At 39.5% G+C, this 11,866-nt stretch overlaps 1 protein-coding gene across 1 annotated transcript; it reads right to left on the bottom strand.

The window, feature by feature from the left end:
* Positions 1-345: 345 nt before the first annotated feature.
* LOC134533426 (visual system homeobox 2-like) lies at positions 346-11,494 on the bottom strand. Its single transcript, XM_063370948.1, has 4 exons — positions 11,465-11,494; positions 8,226-8,403; positions 640-776; positions 346-549 (listed from the first exon to the last, which is right to left on the bottom strand). Exons 1-4 carry the CDS (start codon positions 11,492-11,494, stop codon positions 346-348), a joined length of 549 nt encoding a protein of 182 aa, XP_063227018.1.
* Positions 11,495-11,866: the final 372 nt, after the last annotated feature.

Consider the following 11,866-nt stretch of genomic DNA (forward strand, 5'->3'; position numbering starts at 1 on the left):
AAAAAGTGTCACGTTACGCACATTGTCACGTTACGCTTGGCCAAGATGGCCGCCGTGACGTCAGAGATGGATGTGACGTCAGAGATGTGGATCGGCTCTCGGCTCCACACCCTGAACCCTGATCTAGTATGCCCATTTACATACCACTATTACATTCACATATTTTTTTGATAGCTCTTAAAATGAAATTAAAGTATAACACAATTGTGTTAGTTTCAGTTGATCAGTTGATCGCTTGTATGTGGCCCGGGTCAGTGTGCCCCTTCAGCGAGGAATGGCGTCACCCCGCTCGACGCTGGAGGAGGAGGAGGAGGAGGGGAGGGGAGGGCGGGACTACGGCGCCCGTCAGAACACGGACGACGACGTGTCGGAGGACGCGAGCGCCGCCAGCTCGCCGCCGTGCCCGCGAGGCAGCGTGTTGCCGTTGGCGTCGCCCAGCCCCAGGATCTTGGCGCTGTGCTCCTGCGCCTTGGCGCGCAGGCACGCGATGCTGTGGTTGCGGAACTGCTCCGGGTCGTCGGAGGCGGCGGCGGCGGCGGCCAGCTGGTGCTGCAGCTCGGCGAGCCGCTGCTGCTGCTGCTGCTGCTGCTGCTGCTGCTGCTGCTGCTGCTGCTGCTCTCCGCCGCCGCCCCCGCCCGCCGCCGCCGGGGAGGCGCGCGCGCTGCCGTCGCTCTTGTCCGTCGCCGCCGAGGACGTCTCCTGATGGTCTTCGTGGTCCGAGCCGCACGTGTCGTCCTTCAGCTGGTCGGCCGCCTCCAGCGACTTGCGGTGCATGCCTGCAACCAGCCACGCGCGCCTCTCAGATCCAGATTTTCTTTTTCTAACCTAACTGAAACTAAGTGTATTTTGGAGGGGTCCGGGTTAGGGAGGGGAAGTTATCCGAAGTTTTCCGAAGTTCTCCGAAGTTTTCAGATGTTTGCCGATCGCTCGTGAAAATACACAGTATTGGAAGGATTGATATATTTTGTGCTCATAAGAGTATTTTAAATATCCTTAACCTAATCCACCATCTTGGAAGAAAAAAAATGGTTGTCTGTAAAGTCGGTTTACGGACAATAGTTTAACGTGACGTCATAACAAAACATTGATGAAATGATTGCATACTTTTTATGAATAAAATTGAATAATTTTTAATGAATTATCACTATTTTGTATGGATACAAAGAAGGAGTGAAGTGAAAAGTGAAATCCACAATTTAATTGATAAATTTACTTTTATTTGCACTCATTAATTCAAATATGTATGTTTATTACTTTAACGAAGAGATTATTTTAACTATAACTTTTATACATGTTTGCTATTTAACTTTTTCCAATCTGTGTTATTCTGTTAAGGATAGGACGATAGGAAAAGTAGGAAACGAATGGGCGTGTTTCAAGTTTAATGTGCCTCGAAAAAGTCAAATCGATGGTTGTTCCAATCGCGTGGAAGAGAGAGAGATGCGGCGCAAGCGTACTATGAACGTAACAGGACACAGCGTAACGGGATAATGTGCGTAACGGGACACTTTTTCGTGCGTGCAGCTGCGTTCATCGATTTATTAGACGTCACGTCAAAAAATAAAGGTCTATTGTTTATCACACTCACTGAACCTAACCTAACTTCTTTTACTTCGGTAAACTTCAGAACTGTTCGGGTTGTAGTCGTGGCTTTCATACCTGTGAACTGTAGGCTATCCAACATCAGACAGCTGAAAGTTGCTTGTCATAACTAAATGAGCATTTCCATTATATATTTAGAAATGTGGTTAAATATTGTTTTACTTTCGACTGGAAATGTTTTAAAGGAAATAGGCGTATTTGTAATGTTACCAGGATGATGATGTATCGTACTATGAACCTATACAGGAAAATTAACGGGATTGTATTTTTTATTGGTACGTTAATTTCATAATCATTAATATAAAATTTAAAGGTTACAAGGGAAATTGGGTTTGCTTTAATGTAGTTTATAATAAAACATTAATCAGACTTCATCTAGCTATTTCATAGTATTAATTGTGCTAATTTCATTGTATTAGTAAAAAAAAATGCCACCGATCAAGTGAAATTATAACTTAAAATGCCTGAATACCGAATCGTATAGTACTAGCAATTATAAAGACAACATATTTTTTAAAAAATTTACCAAAGAGCATATTAAAAACATCTTTCGGCACAGACTTCAGGCGAAGGTAGATTTCGAAATACACATTTCTTCTGGAAATATTTTGGAAACTTATATAAAATTCTGGAACATTTTAAGAACTTTTTGTACGTGACATCTATGTTATCCAATATTACACAATGTTCGACTAAACATTTTCTCATTTTACATGAAGCGAAAATATTGTGCATGTTTTTAACTAAATACATCCAGCATTGAATAGCTTAGAACAAATTACATATTATGCCAACTAAGGTAATTATTACATTTTTTGACCTTATAACACTATTTTTCATCCCTTGCAATAATTAAGTGGTGGTATAAAATTTTTATTTGCATCAAGCTTTAAGATAATAATAACGAATTTGATACTAAATTTTTTTTATATATTTTTAATTTCAACCCCTGTTTTTACGATAATTCGTTTCATTAATAATTGTTTCAGCCAACATTTTTGATAAAGTTTAGGGTTCATACAATAAATTATAACGGATTTTATAGTATACTGTCAAACCTTGTTATTGCCACCCATTACAGTAATGTTTGGTTAGATAGCGTACATGGTAGTGAAGTTTTATTTATTTTCTTATTCCAACCCCAGGTTTTTTATATACATTGTTTGTACTATCAAAAAATTTTCAGATAAAAGTTTTAGATAAAAAGTATAAGTTTACAAACAATCTGAACGGATTTTATGGTTTCCTTACTAAAGGAGTATGAATTTATTTTCGTATTTTAGCCCCTTTATATCCACCCTTTGCAGTGGTTGGTTGTATCAGAAAAATTTTTAGATTAATGTTTTAGGTAATATTTGTAGGGTTTGCAATCAATTTGAACGGATTCGATAGTGTGCCTACAAACACAGTTATGATTTTTTTGTCCTCCAACCATTGTTTTTACCACCCATTGCAGTTATTGTTGGTCGTATCAAAAATGTATTCAGACATAAGTTTCAGGTATTACTACTCCGAGTTAATATACGTTCAACAGAATGTGATATTATTCATAGTATGTGAGAGATTTTTCGGTTTTTCAAAAAACCTTCCCCATTTCTTCCCCCTTTTTTCGAATATTGCTCATTAACGAACTCGATCGAGATTTTACACGATTATATTGTATGTATCTGTTTGAAAATTACGGCAGTTATAGTGTTCCTAAAAATGTGATTATATATATTACACACACGTTTGAGTTGACCATGGTTTTGGGGTCTCTGAACCATGAAACAAAAAACTATACAAAACATTTCTGGAAGTCTCACCATGGTAACGGCTATAAGAGATAGTATTTCTTCGAAATCTACCTAAAAGTAAGGGTACTTGTCTTTATATTAAACCAAAAAAAAGACAATATTCCAAAAAGTTGATACGAATAGGTTTTTGAATATTTATCACTTTATTAATTCTTTAATGCTTAAGTATTAACTAACCATTGACGTATAAATACTTGATTACATAAAACAACTATGGAAAGTGTTTAATCATCTTGACAATAACTCAACTGCTAGCCAGTTATACAATCTAAGAAATTTAATATTTTTTTTATAAAAAAGGAGAGTTAGAAAATGTTGACATGTTCTGTTGCATGTAATTAAAACACTATGGTGTTTTTGTAAGCATCCTAGTCACGGCAGTAATGTTTATTAAGTTCAGCACGTCATGCATTGTCGGTAGTAATGTAGGAACTCCGCTCTCCTCCTGCCATAAGGGGGTGCCTTCCATTTCACGTCATTTTATAATTAAGTTAAAAACTAATAAATTTTTTTAAGTTTGTCATTGAAAAGTTTTAAGTTTTAAAATTAGCTTTAGATAGTTTTAAAAATTAGTTCAGTTTGACGTCAACTTGTGGGAAAGTATATGAATGATCAATTAAAAACTTAGAATGTTTAGATTTAGTGAGTCCACTAATTTTTGTACTTATCGTGAACATAAAACATAAAAGAAGTGTTAAAAATTTTTTTAGTAACGGTTAATTTTTTTTTTCTTTATCTTAACTTGTTCCAATTATTCTGTCCACGCGAACGAAATTCTTATAATTAGTTAGTGATAGACAAACATTTTTTTATTGTATCCCGTTTATTCTTTAAAACATAATCATAACGCTGGGCTCTTCGACGGCTGACTGGCATAGCCGTGGGGTTGTGCTATATTACCTTGTTTGTGCCCGGAAGAGCTGGGAGCCTCAGAAGGAGGATGAGGAAGGGGGAAGGGGGGTGGGGAAGAGGCAGCCATTAGTAATGGGCGCCATCATTTATACCACTTTTCCTTTCTCTCCGACTCCTTCCCCTCGTTCTCCTCCCCTCCCCCTCCACAGCCCCTCTCCAAAGCGACTCCGTGTCGTGTTATGCGAGGCGGCAATGACATATTTGCGGCGGAAGGAACGCCCCCTTCTCGAGTTTGCCGGTGGAGGGGGAAGAAATATATGCGGCTGGTGTAGGGGTGGAATGGGACGGTGGTTTCGGGAGGGGGCGATAGGAGGAAACATAATCTGCGCCCGGCACCTCCAGGAAAACTCGGATTTACTGTCCCAACTTTCTCTTAACTGCCGGCTTTGGCCATAAAAATTTTCCTTTCCTTTATTCCTACCCCCCTTTTTTTTCTTCTTCCTGTTAGTCTCACGAACTGATTGCTGAAAGCTGACGTGATGTAGAGCGTCGACCCCACTACATAAGAACTGCCAAAAAAAAAAAAAAAAACTGTATTTGAACTAACATAACTTGTTAGCGTTATCGTTATGCTAACATAGTTAATGCCACGTGCCTGGAATTTTAACCCAGATTTTCACACGTGGAAGGAAAATCCTCAGCTATCTTCGACATCAGTGGCGTGTACAGAGGGGAAGCCTAAGGCTTTGTGCAACCTCTGAAACCAACCACATACTTTTTTTTTACCTAACATAACGCTCTTTGTAAAATTAGAGCTGTACTATAGCACATGCCGTTACGAAGCTTTTATTATAAATACGAATCATTTAATGTATCATTCCGACAAGTATACCACGAGAAATTTATGTTTAGATGTGTGCGCGTGCGTGCATAAACAATGAAATGTTGTGTTTATGCGTGAAGAAATAAATTGATTGCCTTCAAACAAAACTTGGGCGCCTCCTCCGAACAAAAATCCTGACTACGCCACTGCTCAACAACACGTCGGTGAGCGCTGTTTGTAAAGGAATCTGTGTGGACCACCACCACTACTACTACTACTACTACTACTACTACTACTACTGATTAGATTCAGTCCGGTAGCTGACTAAGTAAACCACTACAACTTCATCTTACAATGACTTTACTATTATGTATTTATATTTGAAAGGAAATTAATGAAAATACTTATCCAGATTAATTAGTATGTAAAAACATTACCCTAATTTTTCTTAAAACGACCAATTTAACGAGTGTATGCGATAAGTACTCCAAAAGGAAAAGAACAAAATTGTTTCCATATAATTATTTTGTAAAAATTTCATACTGCCAAATTCTTCATGGGTGAAAAAAATAACGATTCACGATTTTTTGTTTAAGTAATAAGCAAAGTAAGTTTTGTTGCCTTTAGAAACAATTTCTTAGGTCATTGAAAATACTTATTTTTCCTGTCACCACACAACATTTGTAAAAGTGAATCTCAGGAAAATATTTTACAGTGGTAATATTCAAGTTTATCCATTTTACTCTTGTGTCAAGTATAACATTTTCTAGAATTGTGTACTTTTTATAATTTAATATTTGCCTTTTTTATCTTAAAAACTGATCAGTTATTTGTTATTTATAAAGGTTAATGGTTTGGCTTCATCAAAATTTAGTCGTCAGAAACGATTGTTATGATCATGGTTCTGAAAACTATCTAAAAATGGAAATAAAATATATAACCTACATAAAAAGACATTCTCTACAATAAAAACCTTACCTGATTGAGAAATTCTTCTTTCAGCTGTCCGATGATATATTACTACCTCTATTATTTAATTACATTACGTCCTCATATTAACTACAGCCCTTTGTGCACGACCAATATTTTCATTTGTAGGAATCCTTTCAGAAACGTTACAATTCTGAGCAATCACTGCAGTCCATATACAAAGGAGTAATATCCTAAGTTTCCAGCGAAGCTAGCGGTTGATTGCGACGGTATCTCGCCCCGCGAAATATATTAAACACAAATTGTTGTCGACATACTATCGACAGTATTTCGCTCACTCTTGGCACCTCAGTGTTGTTACAGGGAGTTACAATCGACTTTAACAATTTCAGAGTTACGAGAAATTGGCCAAAGTGCTTTTAATTTTGTTTTTTGTTTTTGACATAATACATATTCTATTGCAAAAACTCGCGAACTTTCAAACACTTTCTCGATTTTAACTCAAAAATCCAAAGCGATAATACATTTAACAACCTCAAAATTGTCAAAGCGCCAATGCGTCCGTTTTCGCACTTACATTGGCAAATAAGTTAAGTCGTTTACCGGGTACCGCAATCACTGGTACCGAGCAAATAGCTTACACGTCATACCATAACATGAGTTCTCAAAAGTAGTTAGTATCAATGGTCTACGTATCCTCCTGCATCATGTGATGCTTTGCAAGCGACATATAGTAATTGGGTAGCACAGGTAGTACTTAGAGGACTGTCACACCTGAGATAAGTTACGTGACACAGACTACATCCGCCGCACCACAGTATGCCTATACATAACGGAAAGAAACTGCACAGTTCATACTGCGAAACCCAGCTGCATTCGCCACGCATTTCACCATTCAGTGTTAAGGGTAGCTCTTGCTGCTTGGTGGAGCCGACCAATGGGATGTCTCACAGCGAGGAGGATCTCAAGAGAGCGAGGCCATTCCTGTTATCTAACTATCGAGTATGCCTACATGAAAGAATTCTCGCGCCATTTCGCTTCTGTGCCACTGTTCATATCGTGGTTGCACACTGACAAAAATGATCAGATGAAGGGGAAAAAAAGAAAAGAAAAAAAAGAAAAAATATTTCTGTGATAGGTAGCAACAACCAAGCTTCAGCAACAGAATTATTCTTATAGAGAGCATTTTCAAATGTGGTTAGTATCTGCTGCTCTAGTCTATATAGACATTCCATATACCCAGCGCGGAGTGTACATACATCCCATCTTATTTTTAATGTTTGGATAACGTTCTTAAAAATGTATGTATGCATTATATGAGAAATATACTTTTAATATTAGAGTATTACAGACTTGATACTTAGTTTAACACTTTATCTATGTAATTATGTTTATTTATATTTTAATAATTTCAAAGATTTTTTTTTAGCTTACATTACAGCATGGAGTTAGGAATTGCCAGGAGACGACATGCAGTGACGTGGGTGAAGTAACATGTTAACTTCGCCGTCGCCATATTGTATAAGCCCAGAACATTGCGGGAATGGTGCCTAACCATGTCTGATGATTGTTAGTAAGTACGAATTAGAATCTTTGTTGTTAAACAGTCGCTTGAAAATAAAAGCCATTTAAAACTGTTTACACAATGAAAACACTACACTTCAGCCAATGTTTCGGGCGTTTAAACAATATGGCGCAACAATTAACTGAAGAGGAAAAGGGCTTCACGCAGTTGGCTTGTAATAATGTAGTCATCATTTTACTTTTTTTTTGGTAACAATAATAACGTGTTTTCGAATGAGTTATGGGAAATATACATTTTTGGTATTTAATTTTGTTTAGGTGTAACGTGACTAACAAATGTCTTCCTTTTATTTTAACATTGTGGGAAAACAAGAAATGAAACCACGAATGAAAAATAAACCAAGTAATTGTTTTTTTTTAAATAGCGATAATTCCAAACCCAAAGGGAAACTTTGAAAATATTTTTGTGCTTCGTCGGCCTGAGCCATTTCCAGCGCATTTAACTTCTTCCTGAACAGTTTCGGAAAATAACAGTCTTGCATTCATGTGAAACGTTCACATTCTGCACGGACAGGATGTTCCTCAGGGGTGTTGGTGAGGAGGAGGGAGGAAGGAAGGGTCGGAAAACCCTTGGTCGTGCACTCGGGGTCGCGACGACAATACTCGCCTATGGCCCGGCCTCTAAGCAGAGTTCGTACCTAGCAGCCAGGGCGCCACGCACTCGTTGCTCTCCTTGGCGCTCTTCAGGATGGTCTCCGGCAGCGGCAGCGAGTGGCGCACCATGGCGCCGTACAGGCCGTACTCGGCCATGATGGTGCTGCGGCCCCAGCACTTCTCCGTCTTGCGCCACTTGGCGCGCCGGTTCTGGAACCACACCTGCGCCGCGCGCCGTCCTCAGCCAACAGTGTTACACTGCTGTACCCAGTAGCCAGCGATGTCACTTCACAGAGCTTTGTAAAACTGCAAATGTTACAAAGCTCTGCTTCGCAAATGCAAATGTTACAAAGCTCTGCCTTGCAAATGCAAGTGTTACAAAGCTCTGCTTCGCAAATGCAAATGTTACAAAGCTCTGCCTTGCAAATGCAAATGTTACAAAGCTCTGCCTTGCAAATGCAAATTTTGCACGCGATATCGTCGGCAACCGAGTTTCCAATGAATATCCTGTGTAGGTTAAGTTAAGTCAAATACACCGGAGACCAATACCGTCCAGCTCTTATATTAACACAGGCGAGAGTGTGAAAAATAATCTAGCGGCAAGAAGTGTGATTGCAAAATATTTTATAGATAAATGCGTCCACACAAGAGGCTAAACTTTTGGTATCACTCTGAACTATTCAGAAAAGAAATAATATGCAGGAAAGCTAACACATTATAACACTGCAGAATGTATCATAGATAATTAACTCTAGCCATATGTCAATTTTTCATTTGGCTGCAGCTACGCTATTATCTTTTTTATAGATGAAAACAATGTCATGCCTCATAATATAAATATAGTAGTTATTCTGTAAATTTAATAATATATCATAGTACCACACAGAACACAAAAAATATAAGCATAATTGTCACAGATGTAACAATAAATTATCTACATTTGTTTGATGCAAATACATCGCAGAGATGTTTTGCTTGTAACAAACCTCTGAATTTCTGATCAATCCTTGGTGCGAGGGATGAATCACGAATTTTTGTTGCGGTTTTAAAAGCAAAATTAATTGGAAAATTAGTAAATCAAGTCGCAGCAGCGAGCGAATATCTTCTGTGCGTTTGGAACGTCACAAAAGTTGCATGGCTGATCACCAGTACGACTGGGCGTATAGGCTTCGAGCTGAGACGCAACTAGGTCGCTCCCCTAACCCGAACGCACTTAGCTTCAGTAAGGTTAGGGAAAAAAGTCGGGAAGCCTTCATTTCACAGACGAGAGAGCAACACCCGAAGTTTCCCGACGTTCCCCGAAGTTCATGCTCGCTTTTTTTTTTCTTCCGTTCTATCTCATTGTATAAACCGGTGTGGCATTCAATTTTGCGGTCGGTTAGCTACATTATAAATACTTTAAAACATTGTGGATTGTTGGTTATATTAGGTGAGTATAGCTACATTATAATACTGTAAAATAATTTTTTGGTTGCTTAGCAAATAACTTTTTTAAATGTAGCTATCCAGGGCTAGGAGATCGCTTACACGATTTCACAGTATCTTTAATGTAGCTATCCTGACCAAATCAACCGTCCACGATGTTTTAAAGTATTTGTAATGTAGCTAACCTAACCTTTTACAATAAACAAAAAAAAACCGGAGATGCACGATCGGGCGTTTGGCTCTCTCGACTGCGTGAAAAGAAGGCATCCCAAAAAAGTCGAGCAAAGTCCCGGTTGACCGCGCCGCTGGAGGGGCGACCGCGCGGCGGGAAGGACTCACTTGTTGCCACAGACTGCCGCCGCCTGTTCGCGGACAAGTGCCGGGGGTTAGGCCCAGGCGCTAATCACTCCTCGCCCCGGGCCCCGGCGCGTGACTCACCCTGCAGGGGTGGCCGCGTCTGGCTCTTACCCCGAGCCAAGGGCGTAGCCAGGGAGGGGGTTTAGGGGTTCAACCCCCCCCCCCCCCTTAGCACCAAATCTTTAATTAATTTCTTATTCATCACTCAAACAAATTTCATATTAAAATTAATAAAAAATTTTACCATTACAATATTTAAATTTAAGTACCGAAAACTGCTAAAATAGCACTATTTTACACCTTAAAATCCAAATTTTCCCAGGGGAGGACCCCCGGACCCCTCGTATTTCCCGGACCCCCCGCTTTAATACGGCGGGGGGGGGGGGGGCATGCTTCTTAACACCCCCCATACACAAATCCTTGCTACGCCACTGCCCCGAGAAACGTTACTTTAAGGCGGACCACACCTCTCCATCTTCCACTTTCAAACATTTTGAATACCAAACCCAACACAACCCGCTTGCAGTAAAGCTTCCGTGATGATAATTTTTTTTTTTTGGGTTTGATACAACATAGGACTTTCCTTTGGCCACTTGAAGACAACACTTGTGAACTAATGTGATTTATCATGACCGTTGTAGTCGCCCGCGTGAAATAATAAGTTATCTCCTCGCGGCGCTTAGTTACAGACTAGAGCCCGTTAGTAAATATGTGGTTGCAACAAGGCATAGAAGGTCTGGAGTAATGATTTATGCCTTGACATAAATAGTACAAATTTTTTGAATTATAGTAAGAAGACGGAAAATTCCCAGATGGCCGGAATTACAATAGCAAAAATTATGGTTCAGGGTTAAATGTGCTACACCAAAACCCTAACCGTATTCGTAGTGCACAAAAGCACTCACAAACCCTTGATAGGACACGGCCAGTCCCTTATTTTTAGGGAACGGATTTCGGTGTGCAATACGTTGCCGATCTGTTGTCCAAATTCCACGCATGCGCAGTGCTCACCTTTTAGTTGATTTCGTCCAAATGGTGGACCGCGTCTGGCGCCATTAACTCGAATATAGTCACTTTTGTAATCATCGGGGGACGTACTGTTTGTGTGCTAAATGTAAATTAATGATGGCGAAACTACCCGGGAATACATTTTGTACACTTTAATGGTCATAACAAGAAATAAACGCAACTTTAAAAGTACTTGAGAAAATTAGAAAGGCCGTCCTATATTCCTGCGATCGTGCTGCTATCTAGTATTTTTTGACGCAACAGTTGTATCGATTTTTGCGAAAAGTCCGCTAGAATGATATGAAACCAGTTTCTAGCCTCGCGCAGGGACCAGTTTATTAAAACGGTTGCCGATTTGTTTCCTTACTGGGATTCGGTTTGGACACGTTCTGGAATACGGCCCGCGAGTTAGGCTACAGTTGTATCCCTACAAGGCAGTGCTTATTTGCTATCTTACCCGAACGTGAGTCTACGAGAAAAAGGCGTGGCGCACCTGAAACAACGTGCACTGAGTGACTGCCATCACCTCGGCTTCTGTTCTCACGCACACTAAAATTCTCCGGGTGCCAGGCCTTCATAGTTGTTAGTTGTTGGTCACCCTCGAAGGTGTGCTGAAACGTCGGGTGCACCATCATATTTTTTCACGTACGTGGCCTCAATGAAGAATTGAAGGTGCGAACGAAACAGTACAGCAATATCAGGAGTTTTTTTTTTTGCATTGTGTTCATGCCAGTATTGACTTTTCTTGTGTTCCGTGTCGTTATTTTTGTATTGGCGATTAAAAAGTGGACATAGTTGATCGCACACTATTTGTTAAAAAAGTAAAGTGAATTTTAATACAAGGACTTAATATTTTGCTAACAAAAGGTAAGCAAGAAGATCTAAAAAAAAAAAG

The sequence above is a fragment of the Bacillus rossius genome, chromosome 6, assembly GCF_032445375.1.
Source record: "Bacillus rossius redtenbacheri isolate Brsri chromosome 6, Brsri_v3, whole genome shotgun sequence".
Taxonomy (NCBI): domain Eukaryota; kingdom Metazoa; phylum Arthropoda; class Insecta; order Phasmatodea; family Bacillidae; genus Bacillus; species Bacillus rossius.

Coding starts and splice junctions, on each gene's coding strand:
- LOC134533426 (XM_063370948.1), bottom strand. CDS start 11,494: ATGGCAGTCACTCAGTGCACGTTGTTTCAG. Junction 777..8,225: donor CGTGGCGCCCTGGCTGCTAG/GTACGAACTCTG, acceptor GGCTGGTTGCAG/GCATGCACCGCAAGTCGCTG. Junction 550..639: donor CGCGCGCCTCCCCGGCGGCG/GCGGGCGGGGGC, acceptor GCCGAGCTGCAG/CACCAGCTGGCCGCCGCCGC.